Source organism: Salminus brasiliensis, chromosome 2 (genome assembly GCF_030463535.1).
Source record: "Salminus brasiliensis chromosome 2, fSalBra1.hap2, whole genome shotgun sequence".
Lineage (NCBI taxonomy): Eukaryota > Metazoa > Chordata > Actinopteri > Characiformes > Bryconidae > Salminus > Salminus brasiliensis.
This window is the reverse complement of record NC_132879.1, coordinates 28,573,088-28,595,969: the sequence shown is the minus strand read 5'-3', so window position 1 is coordinate 28,595,969 and position 22,882 is coordinate 28,573,088. Positions and strand designations below refer to the sequence as shown.

General features: G+C 44.2%; 2 protein-coding genes across 9 annotated transcripts in view; both read right to left on the bottom strand.

Annotated features, from left to right (window-relative positions):
- mpi (mannose phosphate isomerase) overlaps window positions 1–17,595 on the bottom strand; it is an 86,989-nt gene extending 69,394 nt beyond the window's left edge. The window contains exon 1 of the mRNA XM_072672280.1: window positions 17,592–17,595. The gene's annotated coding sequence lies outside the window, so the exon portion shown is untranslated. The remainder of the gene's footprint in view (window positions 1–17,591) is intronic.
- The window catches only part of neo1b (neogenin 1b), a 120,413-nt gene that overhangs the window by 46,485 nt on the left and 51,046 nt on the right, over window positions 1–22,882 (bottom strand). For all 8 annotated transcript variants that reach the window (XM_072672267.1, XM_072672275.1, XM_072672268.1 and 5 more), the window contains exons 3-4: window positions 9,528–9,803; window positions 8,311–8,461 (exon numbers count right to left, since the gene is read on the bottom strand). In XM_072672267.1, coding sequence (XP_072528368.1) covers window positions 8,311–8,461; window positions 9,528–9,803 — 427 coding nt within the window. The remainder of the gene's footprint in view (window positions 1–8,310; window positions 8,462–9,527; window positions 9,804–22,882) is intronic.

Below are 22,882 nucleotides of genomic sequence, written 5' to 3'. Positions count from 1 at the left end.
ACTGGGCTGAGCGATGTAGGCTCAAGAAGCGTTTCAGGTTACTCTGCTTCCCCCACAAGAAATTATAGTTTTACTCATTCTACCTAGCGGTTGAATGAGAAACTGCGGCATCCTATGCCCAAGGAGTCATGCAGTACTGCAGTAACTTTCAAAAGATGGTTCATATGATCTGACTGGCTCTCAGGATCAGCCAAATTATCGGTTTAATTCCTTCATCTCTACTAAACATGGTCCAGGTCACAAAATTAAATCGGAATCTGAATGTCTGGCTAGAAAGAGAGACGAATATTAAATACTTTGTAATACTTTTGTTTTACTGGTCATAACTTGTATTGTTTTGTTGTTTCAGATTTTATTGGAATCCAAAATAAAACAGGCAGAAAATGAGGTTGTGCTACTAGTGTGACCAAAAGTAATGCACTCAAGGTTCTTAACACAAGTCCCAGTACTCAAATGCTCCAGTCAGTTCAGATCTAAACTAGAAAGAACATCCAACAGACAATTTGTAGACAATTATAACTTGACAAGCTATCACTCACAATCAATTATGTGCCCCGAACAGTGCTGAGAAAGCTCTGCATCAGCCTGGACAAATGCCAAACAAAGGAAAATGATTTTGACAAAGTGCCAATGATTCACACAGAAGCATTCTTTCAGGAGAGGGATCGGTCATCCCAGGAATTCCCGCACTACCCGCCAACTTTCCAGACACACGCTCCAGCATTCCAGCTCTAATGTGTGGCGAGGGGGGAGGTGTTTAAATCCGATCCAGCAGTGAGATACAGCAGTAATGAGCACACTTTCACTCCGGTCTCTTTATCACTGAGCTAGATCCAGCCAGCGGTGCCCGAATGCAAATGTTTACCATAAGGGGGAACTTTGAGAAGCCACATTCCAGTCACACTATTGATCTGCTTTGAGTAAAGAACAGGGCAAAAGCACTCACAAACTCACTCAAGGGACTCGTCGGTTCTCCGGGCTCGCTAAATGCTTGTTTATGCTTGAATGGTTAACAATGACCACTAGGCCTGACGAGGAAAAGTCTTTGCATACCGTTCGGCAGGTTTGTTTCGTCAGAGCTTGCAGGCCTGTAAGACGATCTCGAGATAAGGGTTAGAACAACTAGGCTGCATCAACGCAACGAACATAGGAGTTAACAAACATGGCCAGTGGTGCAACAAAGCAAGCTAGGAAGGAGCCTTGAGAAGAACTTACCTGAGAATGGGAGCACCTTAAGCCTCAGTCAACAAACACTGCTAGACTACAAGGCCATGAGTCAGAAAAGGGGGCAGAACACAGACAATTTGCAGGGATTTTTGTTTGCTTGTTTGTTTCTTTCTTTAAGGGAAAATAATGTACCTTGCAGAAAAATCTAGCTTACACAACGTTCCCCTCACCCGAAAGGTAGTTTTATCAGTCAAGACAGGGTGCCTTGAGCTTGCTGGAGCTGTGGGGTTAATGTAATTAACAAGTAATGAAAGTTTAATCCCACCAATTTAGCATTGTGTTTGTAGGCTACGCATGGCTACGCATGCCTAAATCATCACAGAGCAGATTATTTGAGCAAACCGTGGCAAATATTTGAGCTGACTTCTTTATACGGTTTTGACACTGACCCTGCTTGCACCTAGTCAAACTTCATGTGACCAGTATCTGGACTGTATCCTGATGAAACGTTAGCCACATGCGTATCCATTTAGTCAGACTGAAATTGCTGTTGACAAAATATGCAAATTCAATCGTTGCACAGCAATTATTAGTGGAATCTCGGTTGTACTGACAGGGGTTTTGGTTTGGAAAGCACACTGCTATAACAGGGGGTCAAATGCGTCTCACACCACCTCCTGAAGTGGTCCGAGGGATCAGATTTGTATCTGTGGTGCGTTTAAACTCGCATTTTTGCAGGTCATTGCTGATGGACAAAAGTATGATTGACAAAAAGAAGACTTGTACTGTTGTCAGCAACACTATATGTCCAAATATTTGTGGGCACCCCTTCTAGTGAATGCCTTCTGCTACTGTAAGTCGCACTCATTGCTGACACAGATGAGCATATGCGCACACAGCTTGTCTAGTCCCTGTAGAGAAGAACTGCCAATAGAATAGAACAATCTGGACCAGATAAACATTAGCAGGTGTGTACTAGAGGGGTATAAAGCCCCCCCCCCCAAGCATTGAGTGGTGGAGCAGTGGAACTGTGTTCTCTGGAATGATGATAGTGCTCCATTCAATACTTTTGTGATGAGTTGGAATGAGGCAGGGATGAAGGTGGTGATCAGTCAGCATCCTGATTCACTAACGCTTATGTTGCTGAATGAGAAATTCTCACAGCAATGTTCCAAGATCTATTAGAAAGTCTTCCCTGGACAGTGGAGACAGTTACTCCAACAAAAGCAGGATAAGCAGGATTTTTAAATACCCTTGATTTTTGGAAGAAACAAATGAGCAAGAGTCCCAATACTTTTGTCCATATAGTCTATGTATTGTTTCCATTTTATCAATGGGAACAAAGGGAAGTGTGTGCAGATTTAGGTATGAAGTTAGCATCATGCTAACTGGCTTTTTGCAAAAAAAAAACAAAACAAACATACAAAAAAACATCCCAGTCATTTACAATATATAACAGTCTCTTAAAGCCATTTTCTCTTTTAATAATTAATTTAAATAAAAAATAATAAAATAAATCCTCAAGCCTCCTCATAACAAACCTGTAATGAAGCAGCTCTGGCAGTACATTAGTCTAAATTATTATTTTTAGACCTGTAAAAAAATGATATAGAAGCGTTCTATCTTGATCATCATTTAGAGGGTGAAGTTTTTATTTCTTTATTAAGATTTAAACTTTTAAGATCAAAACTTCCTATGAGACAACCTGAAATCAGACCACTTTATGTCTAGTTGCAGAAAGAAAAAAACTGATTTGTGGTTCAAATGGTTTGAATTTAGTCTATTCTAGCTCTAAACATCTTAATTTCAATATTTGACTGTTTTGTTTTTGTATACATATATTAAATGTCATTTGTGCAAGTGAGCTGTTTAGTCTGTTAGCACAAGTGGAGGCACAAGGAGGCGGGCTTCATCAGAATTTTGCAAAATGTGTTTTTGCAACTGGTAAGATAGAAGCTGAACATTACTGCACTGCAGCCCCAGTGCCAAGTAACAGCAGCAAACAGTGGACACCAAACCTGTCTTGGGAAATTCTGTACCTCCACTTCCATTGTTATAGAAGAGTGCCTCCCCAGCACAGTCAGACATAAGGCAAGAAAGCACACTTGAGTGTCAGTGGGTGTGTGTGTCTCTTATTCTCGTCACAGTGTCTTCACTCTATTCACGCTCTGCTGCCCAGATTCTTGAGATGGACTTGAGCAGACTTCTTTACTGTCGAACTTTCACTGGTTCTAGCATTTTTTCCATTGCCACTGTTGTTGGCACTTGAGAGAGTAGGCTTGATCATGGTCTCTTCTTTCCTCACACTGACTCACTTCTTCCAGATGTTATGAATGTATGTCTGAAAAGCAGCTGAAGTCACCGGTATTCCTAACTGAGGTTAAATTACAATCAGGGATAAAGGCGCTGATGCTAAATCAGAACTGATTGGGGGCCAATTTACAGTCAAGGGATAATAGCCTAACTATGGAAAAGCTCTCCAAACCAATGGAACCAATGGAAAATTAGCAATGAAGCCAACGTTGACCACGGGATAGCCCACAAGAGACACGGCTTTGTAAGAGTGTGTACATTCTGAACCTGCACTTCAAATGATCTCTTAATTACGGCCTAGAAGACAGTGACCGGAGCAGGGCGAGAAAAGGTCCGCCGTACTGCAACACTTCATTTCTTACTCCCGTTTAAAATCAAGCTGCCTAACAGCCTGGTAGCACTTGTGCGTCCCGCAGGGGTCAAACAGGCCGTGAAGGTCTGCGTCTGGCTTCAGAGGGCCAGTGCATTGTGGATAGCATTGCAATATTAGAATGTATGAGGGATGGGCAGGGTGCACCGAGGGGAGACATCAAGAATGCATTACGCTGTCGGAAGACCATTAGAGAGGCAATTACAGTGCAAATGGAGTCTGTCAGCAATCTCCATTTCAGCTCGCCAAATGAGCAAAGACCTGCAATTAGACATTTAGCCGCCCTGCCTGCCGCTGCGGAGTGACGAGAGGCCGAGCTGGGAGAGCTGAGCATAGTCAGGATGCAGGCAGCACGCCTCGTCTTTTTCAGAAACCTACACAACTCATGATACTCAGCTCTTTTATTACAATCAATTCAATCATCACCTGTTCTAGTCCTCTGAATTACAGAGGAATGAACAGGGCCAATGGGGGATAGGTTTTTTCCCCAGGAAAGGCACAAGTGGAAAAAGAATGGCATAGGGAAGCTTGGGGAAATATTCTTGATAAGAAATCCCACCCAGTGCAGATATTTCCTTGCTTTCAGGGGCATTCATTGAAGACAGCATTTGACCTGCAGGGGATTCTGCCAGTGGTTTCCTTAAGCATGTGTATGGACAAACGCATTCATTTTGAAATTGGTCTTTTCTTTTCACCTCCTGTTCCATTCCTCTCCCAGCCCCCGACCAAAAAGAAAAGAAAGAAAAAAAGAAAAAAAAAAACAACTATAAATTTTACATGGGAGGTGGCGCGGAGGAACACTCGTCATTAATCTTAGTAATCCTAGAGTTATGGGGTGGACAAAGACTAACATCGATTAAAAAAACCTGGACAAACTCCCCAGAGGCTAAACACTGTGATCCGATTTTTATTGAGCCAGTTTCAAACTGGTTTTCTTCCTAGAAGAAAAATGTGTGGGAGACTGACCAATACATAGAGCTTGCAGAGAGGAGGTTCTGGAGAGCAATCTGAGATTTTATCTTTTTTTCATGCTCAGTGGACAAAAGGGAGGCTATTTGTTTTATTATACAAACATAAGCCCATAGATCAGAGGTTTCATTGCTGTGACTGAGAACCTAAAGAGCTTATGTGCTAGACGAGATGTCCTCAAAAATGAGCAGTGTGTTGGTTCTGGGACTGGGAACCATGTCAGGTAGAAACAAACCTAGAGTAAAGGCAGTTTCAGTAATTTTTTTTTTTTGACGGGGCAGCATAATAAGCCTACACGTGTAGGGGGAAGGAGAAGGGCCGTAACCGTAACACGCAGAATGGTGTCAGGAGCTGAGTTGGATGATCAGGGATCAGTATGCAAAAGCTTGTTTAGGCCAACACTGTGATGGCTCATAACCAGTGGTATTAGCATGCGATGTGTGTGTGCGCAGCAGCCTGTGTGGGTTTTCTTAACACTAGATGGCTGCAATGGTCTGACCCATTATACCCAAAAGCACCAAGCTCCAGTCAACTGACCATCGTGACTACCTACCAGAAGCGTAGTGGTGGTTTTACTTTCTTATAGCAAGGTTTGGTCCGGTGGTCAAAACACTGTTGAGTCTTTATACAAGGAAGCGGTCACTGACCTATAGTCATCGCTAGAACACACTTTATGGTGATCGTCATTGCAGGACTTGATACTAGGAACCAGGTCAGTGTTCCTCTTGTTCTAATCAACAAGTTTACCAGTTTTCACACAGTATTGTTTGTTTTAAGTACTTGCTAGGCTACGTTGCAATATTGATATTTTATTTAGTTATTTATCATGCCTAGACGACAAAAGCTCCAGTCCACTCTTATTGCTGGGAGAGAGAAAAAAAATGTGGAATTTCTTTTAAATAAGTTTCCATGTTGAAATGTAATCAGTATATTTTTTGTTGTGGTATCGAAACTGGCAAGTAGTTCAGTGATATTAGTACAAACTACTGGTACTATGCTACTGACTGTCTGTTACAGGCTACAGTTTCTGTATCGTTGTTTCAGCCTGTTTACACATCACCCCTGTTCTACCGCTTTCATTATTGGTTTCTGATTAGTATTTGTGTTGGTCTGTTCTATGGACTTTCATTAGAGGCCCTCCACTAGGTTCTCCCTGCTGTCTACCCTGAGCTGCACCTCTGATGTCTGTTCAATGCTGGAGTGAGTTTGTTTTTGGCTAGGTGGTGCCTGCCTGCCTTCTGCACCAGTTTCTCCTACTGTATAAATCTGAGTTTGACATGACCCTCTCAAACTCAACTGTTTTTCCTTCCCTTCTGTTCTACTGCTGCGCCATCAGGTGTCAACCAGTGTTGCCTTGCTCAAAAGAGGCTCGGACCTAGATCTCTGCGAAGCAGCTTTGTGACATCCTTCGTGAAATGCGATATATATATATATATATATATATATATATATATATATATATATATATATATATATATATTATGTGTGTGTGTATATATATATATATTATGTGTGTATTATATATATATATATATATATATATATATGAATGCAATAAATAAATAAATGCTTTTAGAATTAAGCTAAATGTTCTCCTATTTACAGAGATTTGTAGAAAGATGATGAAGGAAGTATAGAAAGATGCATGGAAAGCCTGCAAATAGCCATAACCAAAAGTCGTGGGCTTTACCAGGCTTATTCAAACGCAAGTGTTACTCTCCTGAGGTCCTGAAGAGAGGATGCATAGCAAATTCCTTCAGGCTGTTAACCAGACAACTTTGCCTCCTCCCCCCCTCGAAAATCTCTAATGAAAATGAGCACGAGAGGTCAATAACACTTTTCATCCTGCACATGCAAACACTTTATCCTCAACTGGAGTTAATAGCGGCATGGTAAACAGAATAACCGCAATGCCATCAAAATGAAGGATTGAAGCTAGGTGGAGAAGGAACGGATCAGAGACGCTGAGGGTTGATTTACATGCTGGGTCAATCCTGTCAGATATACATAATTCATGTGTGCCTGACGGCTCTTTGGTGGAAATGGCCTGCGCAAGACAGTCATTTCTCTATTCTCATCAGAGACGGGTGAAACGGCCATCTTACAAACAATCCAGACATAACGCAAGGCAATTTACTGTGTGTAAATGGCGTAGCGAGACTCCATATAGGCACACAAATCAGGGTGCATGTAGCTGTGTGTGTGCATGGCATGGTTATGATGCCCTTATCACGAGCAAACACACACTCCTAACAAGAAGCGCTGCATGGATTCCACAGTATCAAATACAGCAGAACAGACAGAAGGCATCAGGTACTGTATGATGGGGACATAAGATGCATTCATTCTACCTGCAAAATTGCATCTAGGGGATCGCCGAGCATAACTATGAACACCTTAGTTATCTGTACTTAGTTATCATTCCAGTAAATAGGTGCAGTCAGCCCGGCAAATCTCTCAGGTACAATGTTACCATTAGCACATCTTTGGAGCCTACATTGGAATCCGGTACAATTCTCAAAATGAGGCTTGCTGAAGGACGCTGCGCTAATACTGGCAATTTGAAAATCCCAAGTGAGTCTCTTTGAAAACAAGAACATGCATGTTAAAATGTACCACAGTTAAACCCAAAGGGTTGGGTCTCCCATTATGCCAGCACTGTTAAGGCTAATTACCATGGCAGGCTAATAGCGCCGTTGCATTCAAAGATCTTGAATAGTGGATTCTGTGATTAAGCCTGAGTGAATGTACTCTTCGAATCATTACAAGGCAGCAGCGCCGATTTGAGCAGGGTTTAGTTTTGGCTGCCAGGTCTCATTCTGAACAGAAGACGTATGAATGGCAGCAGTGTGAGGCTGTGGGTGTGGGCTGAGCAGGAGCAGGGGCGAGAGAAAGAGAGAGAGAGAGAGAGATTTGTACGATACAGTCGACTCCAGAACTGCTGGCACCCCTAAAGAAACTGGCGTAAACTGCATGAACACAAAAACCAGCAATTTTGCAATGGCTCTCAGTCTCCAGACGTGAATCCAAATAAAAACCCATGTCTACTGAAGAGCCAGAACACAAGAAAATCAAGGAACTGGAAATGTTCTGAATGGAGAAGTGTCCCATGACCGCTCAACCAGGGTTATATTGACGTGCAGTTCTGTATTTACCCTCCTCTAAACCATCACATGGTAGTGTAGCTGTTGTGTAGCTGGGTAGAGTGTGTCAGAGCAGGTGTAAACAGAAGCATGCACAGCGCACCGACTCTGCAGCCCTGAGACAGGCTGGGAATCATAGCTCTATAAAGACTGCACAGAATGCACACTCAGCAAAGTCCAGCATATCACAAATATTTGTCTGATGCATAAAAACATACGGCAGCCTTTCTCAGAGTTTCATCAGGCCAGAACTGCCTGCTCTTCCTTTCAGTGCTATGGCTGTGTGGGTCTGGGCAGCATACGAAGGGACAAGGCATTAGTGATGGAGAACACCACAGACACGCTCACCTTTCATTTACGACCTTGCCGTCCAGCATCCAGCGGATGACTGGAAGAGGGTAGCCTTTCACCACGCAGGGCAGCAGTACATTCTCGCCCACAGCTTTGGTCAAGGCAGCTGGACCCAGCAGGACCTCCATCCTCTCTTCAGCAGCAGAATCTGTGGAGACGGTGGAGAAAGAAATAGAGCCCTCATTTTTTTCACTCATTTTTCTTTCAGGGTTATTTATAAAACACAAGACATAGATTGAAGCAATTATACAGGCAATGACAAGTGCTCTGTAGTGCAGTTGAGGTTACATCACAGTTCTGTAATTGAGCGCCATTCACACGTTTTTCCAGCCGACTAGGAATACGTTACAGCTACATACATAAATATGATATAGTACGATATATGATAATAAGAATAGTATTAATTAAAAATTGAACAAAAATCTGTCTGGAAATTCGAATCGGCCACGAAAACATCTACTTAATTCATCCTAATATTCCTGCGGGTATTAGAATGCTTGTGTGTGTGTGTGGAGATACGAGCAGCTGATATGGAACTGACCTACCGGGAACCTCAAACACTATAGTCTCTTCATTAAAAAACAAAACCCACATTCAAGTAAAACAGAGCTGCAAAACAGGCCAATTCCAAAAACCCACAACAGCCTTGGCTCCTTTTATTTAAGCACCCAGCCCACTGGCAAAGCCTGAATTCAAAGCCAAACGCAACACCTACTTTGGGAGAATATAGATGGGAGGCTAAAACCCAATGCTAGGTCAAACAGAAAAGGTAAGTGGGCAGAGCTGTGGACACTAAGATCATGTGACCGTGCATGGAAGCCAGAGGACCGGAGAAGCGAGAAGCAGGTGCTATGCTAAAAGCTAACCCAGTCGTGCATCTCTTCAGCTGGAAGGCACAACGTTCCCAGAGGACACTGAGAGGATAGCAGCACTGTCTGATAAGACCTGGGTATACATACACGAAAACTATTTGTTCTTGTTACAGGGCTAAGCTAGGCTAAGCTGCTGTGAGATGTAAACCAGCCAATTAAAGCAGGGCTTATCTTCTTTTACTACAAAACAGCATTTGTTTTGCTTTATTCATAAAAAGTATTTACCCATTTTATTCAAGTACTATTTGTACTACCAAACACATTTAGAAATACAGATATTTACATGGCAAGGAAATAGTGGGAATTCCCCACTCTGTACGTATTAGTTCTCGGTCTCAGTACCTGGTAAAAGCAGTAGCTGGGCATCTTCACTGCTCTTGGCCGGCCCCAGTCCGTCTATCACACAGCGGTACAGGCCAGCGTCGGCCTGCGAGGCATTGCTGATAACCAGAGCACCGCTGGGCAGCTGGACCAGCCGGCTGTCCGTCTCCACAGCCTGGCCAGATCTCTCCCAGTGGGTGAAGGGGACGAGCTCAGCGCTCACCTCACAGCTCAGCACCTCGCTTCCCCCGGGACGCACCGACACACCCTCCGGCTGGCTGGAGAAACGTGGCAGACCTGCCAGAAGAGAGAAACCGCTCTGTCAGAACACAACGGGCTTAATGAGCATTCTCGCACACGCCAGACAAACAGTCCGGCACAGAGACATACTGGGACATACCACTATAATCGAGCAGAAGACTCTGCTTTCATTAAATCCTCCGAACTTGAAGCACAAAGACCTCACTGTAAGCATAAAGAATTGTAGAGATTATAGACATGTACTATTCTCTATTATCAATTCTAATAAGAATACAGCTTCTGAGGATGTGTGTGCTGCTGTGCAACTGGACTGCAGTAGTGACTGATGAGGGGAAAGGTAAAAATTGAAAGGAAAAATGGAATACTAATGTAGTAGTAATGTCATTGGGAATTGTTTACTCTTCCCAATGTATTAAGGTACAAACACACACAAACACTATTTAGCCATTTGTCTTTGCTATTTTCCTTGCTCCTGCAATAATGACCTGAAAGGCAAAGGCACCCCTTAAACCACTCTGGAACAAAAGCTCAGAACTGCAGGCTTGGGCCACTAAGGTTTGTAATGGACTATTTATACTATTCCAGAAGCACTTTACTCTTCAGCAGCACTGTGTGTCCTTTCACTCTACACCGGTTTAAATGCACAACAGGGAAAAGCAATAGTGACATCCTAATGTTTTCACTGGCTGTTTGTTTCTCTCTGCTGGTTCGAGAGCTACTGTGGTCCAGATGAGCGGAGAGGAAGAGCGACAGAGAGTGTAAGAAAGAGCGAGAGGTGGAGAGATTGGGATAGCAAAAGAGAGACAGAGCTAGAGAAAGGGTGAGAAAGAGAGGGCAAGAGAGAAAGAAAGGCAGACAGAGAGCCGGAGAGAAATAGAGACATAAATAAAGAGTGAGAGACAGATAGAGCTAAAGAGAGAGTTAGATATTGAGAGTGAGAGAGCAAGAGGAGAGAAAAGAATGAGAGAGAGAGAGAGAGAGAGAGAGAGAGAGAGAGACCGAGAGTACGAGACAGACGGAGCGCAAAGGAGCGCGAGAGCAAGCGTGAGTGAGAGAGATGGCAAGTGCCCAAGGAAGGGTCGTAGACAGGTTTGTGAGTCAGGCCCGAGCCCAACGGGATGTTGCCAGATCCTCTCTCCACAGAAAGTGCCACAAAAGGCCACAGCGGGGGAATATTAGTCACTACAAACATCAACTCCGTAGCTGCCTTCAGACTGGCCAATCATGCAGCCGCAGCACAACACATCACACTAATCTAATGCAGACTCCACACAGTCACAGAAAACACGGTCTACAGGTCCGGAACAATGGAGCTTCTGCTGCTCGGAGTGAACCCTCAGCCAGCGGAGAACGCCATAAACATCCCGTCAGACAAACCATACAAGCAGCATCTACACACGCACACACATACACAGCTGAAAGTATACAACACACACACACATATGAGGGAAGAAAACTGGATGGACAGAGAAGATCAGACACATTAAACAAAGGCATAGAAAAGCCAAACATCTGGATGCACTGCAGTGAAACATCAGAAACACCACTGGAGTTTCTGGTCTTCATAAAGAGAATATGTATTAATTCTTAGGATTCCAAAGGCCACACACACACACACACACACACACACACACACACACACACACACACACACACACACACACACACACACACACACACACACACACACACACACACACACACACACACACAAACCAAGATCCCCAAACCCCCTCTGTTGCTTCTGCAGCTCTGTGCGGGAGGGAGTGTGTAATTGTGAGCATGTGAGTGGGAGTGTGTGAGCACACAGAGATGCCACAGGCCAGCACTGATCCCTCTACTCACACACAGCCACAGGGAGATCATTAAACACAGCCGCAGGCTGCTAAAGCCCGGGGGGAGGTTTTTGGCTCCAAACGACAACACACACACATGCGCGTGCACACACACACACACACACACACACACACACACACACACACACACTTTACTAAGCCCTTCTATCATTACTCACCTACACAGATTACTGTGGAAAGTCTGAAGAAAAAAAAAAACAAAAAAACAGTACTGTCCCACTTATTCTCATCAGTCACTGTTCCAGTCCCTCAACTTCTCTCCTCCCCCTGTCTCCCTGTTCCCTTTCCTCTTCCGGCCCCTCTCCTTCTCCCCCTGTCCCCTGTCCCCTTTCCTCTTCCAGCCCTACTCCTTCTCCCCCTGGTCCTCACTATTCCTCTTGCTTTCTCCCTTATTCTCCTTCCGCCCCTCCTTTATCATCCCTTTGTCCTCTCCCTCTCCCTCTCTCTCTCGCTCACTCTCTCATGTCCCCTTACCCTCTCTCATTCTCCCTCATTTGTCCCCCTGCTCTCTCTCGTTCTCCATCCGCCCCCCTGCTCTCTCTCGTTCTCCATCCGTCCCCTCCCTGTCCCTCGCTCTCTTTCTCCCTGTCCCTCGCTCTGGTTCTCTCTCCATCCCCTCTCCCTCACTCTCATTCTCCCTCATTGTCCCCTCTCTCTCTCGTTCTCCCTCCATCCTCTCTCTCTCTGTTCTTTGCCCTCTCATACTCCCTGTCCTTGACTCTCTCATTCTCGCTCAGTCCCGCTTTCTCTCTCTCTCTCATTCACCCTTCATCTCCTCTCCCTCTGTCTCATTTTCCTTCAATCCCTCTCTCGCTCTCTCTCTCTCTCTCTCTCTCTCTCTCTCTCTCTCTCTTTCTCCCTCTCACTCTCGCTCCCTCTCCCTGGGCTGGGACAGTAAAGCCTCTCTCTGAGGACTCCACTAACTCCACTCCATTTTATCAGTAATGACTCCACTCACTCCATTTTATCTGTAATGGGCCAAACCTTCAGTCATTTTACAGCTCCATACAAAATCCCCAAGTGTCGAGTGTGCCCCACACGCTGCCCCCCCTCCCCCTCCCCCTCCACAAACTGGCGGCAGCACTAAAGCCGGTAGTGTGAGGTGCATATGGGAAGCAGACGAACACAGCTTGCTTTCAAAACCCCTGGCACACAGCTCACCCTCTCTTTCCTCCCCTCTCTCAGCGCCTCCTCTCAGTCAGCCCTCAGCAAACAAGCTGAAAAAAAGCCTCTTCAGTCATCCTCTCAGACGCACACGGGCAGGAAAACTGACACCGATTTCTTCTGCCCTCCACAAACATTTGCTGGAATATTACCTCCCTGACTAATGCCCGCCCTGGCCCGCTCTTGGCCTTGATCATTTGACCAGAGCTGCTGACCACCTTCAGGCTGCGCAGTGTGAGGGGAACAGTGACTCTGTGATCAGGGGCTCTAGGCGAGGGTCTGTGGCTGAGGACCCCACACACTGACCCAACCCCGGCCTGGGCAAAGTAAACAGAGTTTAGGCTCGCAAGTACACAGAGACCACACAGCCCCCCATTCAGCACATTGAAAGGCAACTGAACGACAGGGACCACACAAACACACACTGCAGCTCCTCAGTACAGTAAACAGCGCATGCGTAAAGAGTCAAGCTGAGAGCTGTTCCATGACTCTGAAATCGGCGAGCTGGGTATAAGCAGTCAGCAAACCAGAGAAGACATCCTGGCCTTCTACAAAATAAAGCTATTTACACCCACACTAGCCCACAACACACCCGACACACCTCAAACACGTTAGGGAGATACAGACTGAGCAGCTGTCTGTCACATCAATGGAGCCATAAGGCAACACAGCAACACATCTGCAGCACCATCACTCTGGTGTGTGTGAGTGGACACTAGTGTTATATCTGTGAGGTGTGGGAGTCTCATGTGGACATGGGAGAAATCCAGTCAATCCAGAGATGTTATTAATGAGGAGACCAGTCACTGGTTATGTATAAACTGATTTAGTTTTGTTGTAGGTTACTGCTGCTTCTTTTGTACATCCCTGGTTGAAATTTCGACAGGAAAACTATATTGGAGTTTTATTTGTCTTTTAAATCAGCAGCTTGGTGCAACGTGGTGCATCTTAAAACATTAATAAACATCAAGACTAAAACTGGGCCTACATCAACAGCCCTGCACTACAGTCTCCACATCCCACAGGACAGCACAGGAGCCTACTTCTTCAGCACATGAAGGTGGTACAGCAAAAGCTACAGGTTAATCCTTAAGGGCATTTTCTCCATTTCTGCATATCTTCTTAAATTCACTGTTAAAGGCACCTGCGTATAACACCCACATGTTTTACTATAAAAATGTTCAGAACGATCTCAGCTCTCAATATAATGAGACCCCACGTGACCAAGGCAAAAGACAAGCTCTCATTGGAAGACATTAATATAAACATTGAGGAACACTGGTAAGTAAGTAGCTGTGAACGAATTCTTGTGGTACAGAGATAAAATTAGCAGTCTAAGGTACATGTTCTGTCCTGCGCTAAAATGTGGGAGAAAAAAAATACAATTATCACTGGGCAATATGGAAAAAATGTATATCGTTTTTTTTTTCCAGAATTTTTACCGGTTTTCTCCCCAATTTACATCGCCAATTACCCAACCTGTACATATCCCCCCCCACCCCCCGCCCCCAAAATCACATTCAACACCCCAGACACTAGTGAGGGCGAGACAAACACACGCCCCCCCACACGTGCATAGCAAAGCCACACCTTTTTTTTGAACTTCCACTGATGCGACATCACCAGGCAACCAAGGCGCCTGGAGGGAAGCGACGTATACCCGGCTCTGGAGTAGAGTAGAGTGATGTGGGGGGATAGAGTAATGCCTCAATAGAGTGATGTGGGGGGAGAGCAAGGCCAATTGCACTCTCCGGCTCGGGATACGAACCAGCCATCCTCTGATGACAGTGTATATCCACGATATACCGCATATCATGGCATATTTTACGATATACGATATTCAACGCAATATTTTTTCATGTAAACAAAATGCACCAACAGTGTAGAATGTTTGAAAACTGAAATCCATTTACTCTCCCATACAGAGTACCTTGATTTTTACTCAAAACATGCTGCACACCACTGAATTAAACAAGACTGATTACACTCTTTGTATTGAAACATGCAGATAATCAGTGCTCTTGAAGCACTGCTGATATCCACGATATACTCAGAAAAGCTGGTCAGCATCCCCAGCTGGGATGGCAAGATTTTGTAAGCGTTTCAGAGCTATTTTGTCATTTTTGTATGGACATATACATTTTCAGAAACCCTTCTAGAGACAACAGGAAAACCCTCTGTGGGCATTTCACGTAACGAATTAGCAGCTTTGTGACCAAAGACTGTCTACTTAAAGTGTTGACCAGTCTGAGATTTTGAACAAACATCTTGGTGTCTGGCCACCACAAGGAAGCATGTGGTGATAAAGCAATGGTGAATCCTAGACAAAGCAAAAACCATTGCTCCCAGCACCCCCAAGCTAGACTATTAAGCTGGTTACTTTTTGATGGGAAGGACACACGAATCAGAAAAAAAAGAAGAGAGAACATGTATGGTACAAACCTGGCATCCAGCACACATGAACAGAACAGATGTCCCACATTCTGTCACAGAACCTGGCCAAGATTTTACTGGCATCATCTCGAAGACTGTGACATACAATAACCACATTAAGACCCCCGTAATTACACAATCTGCAGTGGACTTTAACCCCAATAGTCATACCAGCCACACACACACTGCTGCTCTCCACTACGGTCAGGGTTAAAGGGTAAGGGAGGAGGTTGTGCCTTTTTTCTAGGCTAGAGAGTGTGGTGTACTTTTAGAGATGTGTTCTTGAGTCCGGCTGTCGTTTTAAATGTGCTTTATGAATACTTGGTGTAACGCCTATAGTGGTCCATTAAAACTGCATTAAAAGCTGTAGCTAGGGGTGCATGATTGGAATTGGCCAGATTGGAATTGGCAAATCTGTGCCACTTCCTTATGATGTAGCTCTCGATTTTATTGCATGCTTAAACAGGCAACTGGCTTTTCAGTTTAAATTGCCAGTTTGGTGCTTTTTTGTGTACTGGGACTTTGGCTAACAGCAAATATTTGAAAACCTGCAAATGCTTTTCATGTGTTGATAAAGCCTTTCAGAGCTTTAGGTCAATAGGCTAATTAAAATCTGCCCAAAAATAATCAGCCAAATAATCAGCCAAAACCAGTCGAAATAGGCCATTAAAACAAGTATGATCAGTGCACCCATTTCGCTGCGAAGCTGATAAGGCTGACTTCGCTCGGCACCCATTGTAGACGCGTACTCTACAGCGGGAAGACGGCAACATGGCGTTAGATCATTCATTTCTAATATCGCTGGCAATACATGGCCAGATTAAATATTTCATGAGCCAGCTGCAATGACTCAGCATTTCTGTTTTAATATCTTAATATCGATCTGACGGAGACACAGAGGGAGGGGGTGAGAAAGAGAAAGAGCGTCAGATTACGAGAATAAGACCATTCGGTATAATAATAGACAGCCTTTGATATTTTTTTAGAGGCCATAATGAATGAAACTCCCAAGCTGGCCGGGAGCATCGCTCTATGACTGGAGCAACAACAACAAGGATTAACACTCCACATCCAGGCAATAGCATTACTTTCTGCCACCTAAAACCTTACAACAGCCATTTGTATGCTCATGTACACACACACACACACACACACACACACACACACACACACACACACACACACACACACACACACAGAGAGAGAGAGAGAGAGAGAGAGAGAGAGAGAGAGAGAGAGTTATGCACTCGCAGGCCTCGCACTAGATTTTAACAGCCCTGGATGTGACAGACATTGTAATTACTTGGAGCGCAGCCTCATGACAAACGAGTAGCAGGGATCAATGCTGAGCATCTAACTAATATCAGCTGGATCTGCAGCAGAACTTCGCATGGCAGAGAAAGCAAGAGCGAGCAAGAGCCGAGGCCCAGTAAAAAAACAAAAAACAAAAGCCAGAATCTGAAGAACCACATGGCCACAGCAGCCCAGGCAACTGGAGGCCATATGGGCTGGGTATACATTCAGCATTTAGCAGAAGACAGACATCCCTTTTTATCAGATGGCAGAGAATATTATGAGAAAGATCTTAAAGGAAAGTGGCCGCTTTCCTCCTCTTCTCCAGCCAGGCGTATTTTCATGCTGAATGTTTGGCAATGTGGCAGTGGACCACCGAACATCAGAGCGAGGCTTTACGAACCCCTCCCCGTTTGAGGTTAGTCTGCTTCATCTGGAAAACACAGGCTGAAAACACACACAGATACATATATACACACACACACACACACACACACACACACACACACACACACACACAAACAAAGAACTAGGCTCAGAAACAAAGGCAGCCTAATAAACTGAACCTTAACCTCATGACTGTATATATTGCAAAGCCATTTTTCCAAAATAGGCTTACTCTCCTGCCTAGTAAGCGGTCGGTAGAAGAGCTATAAAACCAAGGGAAGGCATCAGAGAAAAACAAGACGGAGTTCTCAAGGAATAATGTGACTCCGTGACTGGCAACAATATAACGACAACAAGAAAGCTTGTTAATTAAATATGGCTTTAAGTGTGACATGGCGAGTGTGTTAACTGGGGGCCAGGCCTAATGGAAGGGGAGAAGAGGAGTGAGCATTAAAAAGGTCAGCCGTACCAGCTGTGCCCAGATCAGGGTCCCCCCCCCACCCTTCTTTTTCTTCTTCTTGTAGGCCACCAGTACAGACAGGGACAAATCTGCCCTGCCAAGAATATTCCTTTGCCACCATGCTCCAGTCCCGCCCTACTAGAAAAAGAGCACATGTGCCATTATTAAAAGGTCAGGGGTTGTATTTATCGTCAGAGGTTCTCCCTGTGGGCAAGACGGCCGATTTACCATCTCACTTCCCAGCTAAGACATAATCCCAGATCAGCTGTGGTATTGATATTACTGAGATACTTGAGGGACATGGGCATTTTTTAAGACCTACAGTGTGTTCTGTAAGCATGGGAGTAGCCTTTAATCAGTCTCTGTTCTGATAATAGAGGGGACAAGGGGAGGCGGTCATTATAGAGACGTCCATGACAGCAGGAGCAAAAGGTTTCATTTCTCCGGCAGTTCTGGAGACGCCATTACTGAGATCAGCAGGAAATTTGGATCCTAAATTTGGAAAAACCCACAAGAGCACTAGCCAATTAGCCCAGTGAGGACAGGCTGAATTCACTGCATTATAAAGGTCAGTTCTTACACCACAGACCAAAGGAAAAGGTGATGTCATTTCAAAGGGCCATCACAGACATTAAAATCTAACTACTATATCCTACACCCTTTCCTGATACAAGATAAGAGGTTACGGAAGAAGGTCAGTGGTGTCATCTGGGGCAAGAGAGTGAGAGATCATTAAGCTGATTAAGCCTGAAGGTTTAGCAGCACTGTAGGAGCTCATATTAACCTTGGTGAAACGATCTACGTGGTCAAGACTGCATGCAACCAAGCTGTTTACCTTGTATAGATGCCCTGTGTAGGTCTGGAACTACCAACAACAACAACGTATCCATTACTAAGCAAATGATGGGGGACCCTTCTCTCAGCAGCAACACTGACATGGAAGTGACACTGTAGTGTATGCTGTGCTGGTGCGAGTGTTTCAGGTACAGTGAAGTGGCTGGGAATTTAAATACTATGGTCACTTAATTAAAAACAACCACCATGTTGGTACACGTTGGCTGACTAGTGGCCACATTTTGAGCACTGGACCACTCTCGGCTGGACGGCTTGGCTTGCTTTCAGCATAACTATCTCTAGAGTTTACTCAGAAAGGCTTCAGTATCTCAGATAACCACTCTGTACAATTGTGGTGAGCATATAAGCATCTCAGAATAACACAACATGTCAAACTTAAGGGCTGATGAGCTACAGCAGCAGAGGACCGTGTCGGGTTTCGCTTCTGTCAGCCAAGAACAGAAAGCTGAGGCTGCAGTGGGCACAGGCTCACGCAAAGTTTGTTTTACCAGTAGAAAAAGACTGGTCTGAAGAATCTAAATTTTTGCTGAGTGGTCCAGAGTGCCCTTCTCAGTTAGTTAGATTTTAATCCAATTGAACATCTCTGGGATGTGGAAGAACAGGAAATTCACAGCATGAAAGTGCTCCTGGAAATCCATGCTACAAAGGACCCCGTGAGTGTACATTAGAAACCAGCAACTCCAAGAATGATGCAACGTTCACATTCTCATTGAGGTTAATTGGTCAGTCCGGCTTTGGAACGTTCTGCAGATAACAATGAGCACGTGTGCAGATAACCTGCACGTGTATCCGAGTCAGATAAAAATCATTAACACAGTCAACCTCCCAAGGCAGAAGAGCCACCATACAGGCAAGTCAGAATGTTGGAGGCAATGCGGTTCACAAAATGCTAATCACTACCATATCTTCTGGAAACGTCCAGTTATTAAAATTTTAAAAATAAAAATACTGGAAAGACATACACCGTGCACCACAGGCAATTTTGGAAAGCCCCCTTGATTTTAGATTTGAGGTTTTATATCTGGGAAAGACCCCCCAATGGATACATGTGGTGCTTCAAGGGAATATCTATTTAAAGTACTCCTAGCAACAAGTTAAAAAAGGTATTACCAAGAAATTGGTTTTGACTAACTCCACCACAGATGGGGGACTGGATTAATGTTGTGAAAGATGTTTTTATAAAGGAGAAAAAGAACTTTTCATCTCAAAATTCAAAACGTGAATTCTACTCATTCTAACATGTTTGTTTTATAGGGCACTCACTGAAATCTTCCTCAAACTCTAACTGTAAATAGTTTTACACTCAGGAATGCCACTGTTTCTATCATCATGAGAACTGTACGTATTGTAAATGTGTATACGCATAAGCATATAATGAAATATTTAAATTTGTTAACATAACGTACTGATCTGAAGGTTTTGTAAAGAAGCAAATGATGCATGTATTTTCAAAAAACACTTAAATGGAGAGAATTTTTTTTTTTTTAAATGAAACCGTCAACCTCAGAACATAACAGGTGAAGCCCATGCATCTCAGTGCAGCGGTGCTGCTGAGACTTTGGAGGAGGTCTTGGCAGCAGCACTTTGTTTAACGGGTAATGACTAACACAGTGAGAAAGCTTCATAAATGAATAAACAAAAGAATGAACTAGAACAGGGTAAGGAAGACCTGAGAGCCTTGAACTTAACCTTAGAATAACCCCCATCATCAGCAAAGCAGCCTACAACTGCACCTTATGAAGAACAATCTGAAATCAAGCATGGCTCACTGCATTTAAGGCTAAGAGGCACCACAAAAACACACACACACACACACACACACACACACACACACACACACACACACACACACACACACGACTGTTTTTGCATCTGCACTAGAAATCAAAATAAGTTCACCACAGTACAAGCGAAGTGTGTGGACACCTGAAGCAAAGTCATGTAACGCAACAAAGCCGATGGAGAAAGAAGGAGCAAAACAGAACAGGTAGAGCTGAGCTGAGCTTGTGAGGGGTGCAGCAAAAAGAAATAAAAATAAAATATATTAGTTATATATCAAATATTAGACAAGTGATGGACACAGCAGGCAGCCACAGAGTTATCTTTCCTCATATAACCCACAGCTCTTTGGCCATACAGACACTACAGAGGCTACAGAGACCCACTACTGCACTCTGCATAATTTAGATCAGTGCTACACTAATCTACAATCCCCCCTTCCCTCTCCAAAAAACACGTTAGCCCCTCCTGCTGGGCTTACACACCCCACCTATGCACTCGCCTAATCTCTTAATTAATGGCCTCCACTCCTCCTTCCTGCTGAATCGTTGCGAGATCATCGGGAGAGGAGACGGCACATCTGCAGACAGAGAGGGATGGGAGTATTAACAGAGCTGAAGACACTGTAAATAATCAGAGGAGGGATTTTACCTAGTGTTTCCACAAGGTTCAGAGTCCTGATTACCCATTTAGTCTCCTGTACATCCCATTCTGCATACCTTATACACACCTTCTTACTTTGCTACTTCATTAATTACATAGCAGGTTAGGAGGTTATGTAATTAAGGACATAGTTGTCTTTTTTTCTTTGCAGACTTCACATCACACTATTAATATACTGCCTGGTCCCTTTTGACTTTCTGGGGCAGATAAACATGAACCCATTGGCACCATGCCTAATACCAGGCTAAATGTGGACAAGAGGGGTATAAAAGCCCCCAGCATTGAGCTCCATCTTAATACTTTTGGGATGAGTTTGGGAGTTGGGGATGGGGTGGGGGTGGTGACCACTGCTGCTGAATGCAACCAAATCCTCACAGCAGTGCTCCAAAATCTAGCAAAAAGCCTTCCTCTTTTTTAATACCCTTGATTCCAGAGCAACTGTCCCAATACTTTTGTCCATGTAGCCTACATTGTCGCAGTCATGCAAAAACCTTGCCCTGTCTTCCAACTGTTACATTTACCATTGAAAGTTCAGTTTTTGTGTCCTTCTGTACTCAAATGTAAGTCCTTTTGGAGCATTTCTATTGGTCCACCCATCTTCAAATTGACACAGTGTAAAGAACAGCAGCCAGATTCACATTTCATTAAGTCAGAAAAAGGAAAAAGGAAAATACAAGTATCCTGTAAGTAAATCTAGAAATAATTTGTATGTTTTTCTGCTTACAACACAAATGATGTACTGCCAAAGTTTACAACCTGCACATTCCACAGAGTGTCCCCCGGACTCGCTTCAAAACGTAAGGCAAAGAGTTTTAAGGCGTACGCACCAGGAGGGTTAATAAATGTTTTAGATCTTTTTCCCACGAGTCGGTATCGAACTCATGGTGGCCACCGAACTAATGGTGGCTAGTTTAACAGCACTGATCACCTATGAAGGTGAGACACTGACCAAGTGCTTTAAAGCTGCCTTCAAAACATACAGCAGCACGACAGCACCCTGCACACCCACTAACTGATGGACACCTTTATTTCTAGCTGCCGGTGTGCTGAGAGTAGCCTGCAGGAATCCCAAGAGTCGTTGCACATAAAGTTCAGGATAGCCCACAGGAAATGAGAACACACACACACAGACACTAATGCACTTACTTCTCACAACTCTGTTTCTTTCAGAGTGCCGTTTCCCCTTCCCCTCCTGGACTCCACACACACACACACACACACACACACACACACACACACACACACACACACACACACACACACACTTACACCCCCATCCTTAATTTAACGCTTCTGCAGTTCAAGGGAGACAATTTAAAGCGGGATAGCGCTGGTTCTGACAGTTCGGTAACAGGATTTATTTCATATGGTAATGCCTTAAGCTGCCGCTTCATTCTGCCCTCCATTCACTTCAGCTGGAAGGACTGTGTTCCGAGCAGCGCTGCCGTCCACCCCTCCTCCTCCTCCTGCCCTGTCTGACTGACAGCTCGCTCACTGGCCTCCAACACCCGCAGAGAATGGACAGTCAAATACGCTTCCCCGCTCAAGACTGGCAAACAAAAACTATTTATTAAGCTGGGAGAAAGGGAGGGTGAAGAGCTGACAATCATACAGTCCTCTCATGCATTACGTAATCCGAGCACTTCCCAAAAAAAAACAAATAAGGGAAAAGGAAAGAAAAAAAAAGGAAAAGGAAAAAAAGCATCAAATCTAATTAACTTCAATATTAAGGCACTTTCACACCTGAAAGTTGAAGTTTGTTTTTGTTGCATTGTGTAGATTTGATCAGAATAGGATTGGTTTCATAAGTGCAGTTAAGGGCTGATACATGGGCTGTGTCTTCCAATATCAGACATTGTTTTTTTGTAGAAGGACATGGATGTCAAATTGACCTCCTGTGGTTTGGAGAAAACTGAAAATTCTGAAGGTCCAGATCAAACAAGGTACATGTGAAAGCACCCTCTATCTCTCCAATCTCAAACCTTACCTGGCTCAGTCTACAACATCCTGACAATTCCACTGTTCTCTCTAGGGAGGCCACCCAGGTGTTCATTCAGTCCATTGCCATCACAAGACTTCACTACTGCAACTCCCTCCTAGCTGGTCCGACTATGTATATCCTCATGCATTGCCAACTGATCCAGAACACAGCAGCATGACTGGTCTTCAATCTTCCGAAGTTCAGACATGTAACTCCCTACAGTGTTCTCTTCCCAAAGCCAAAA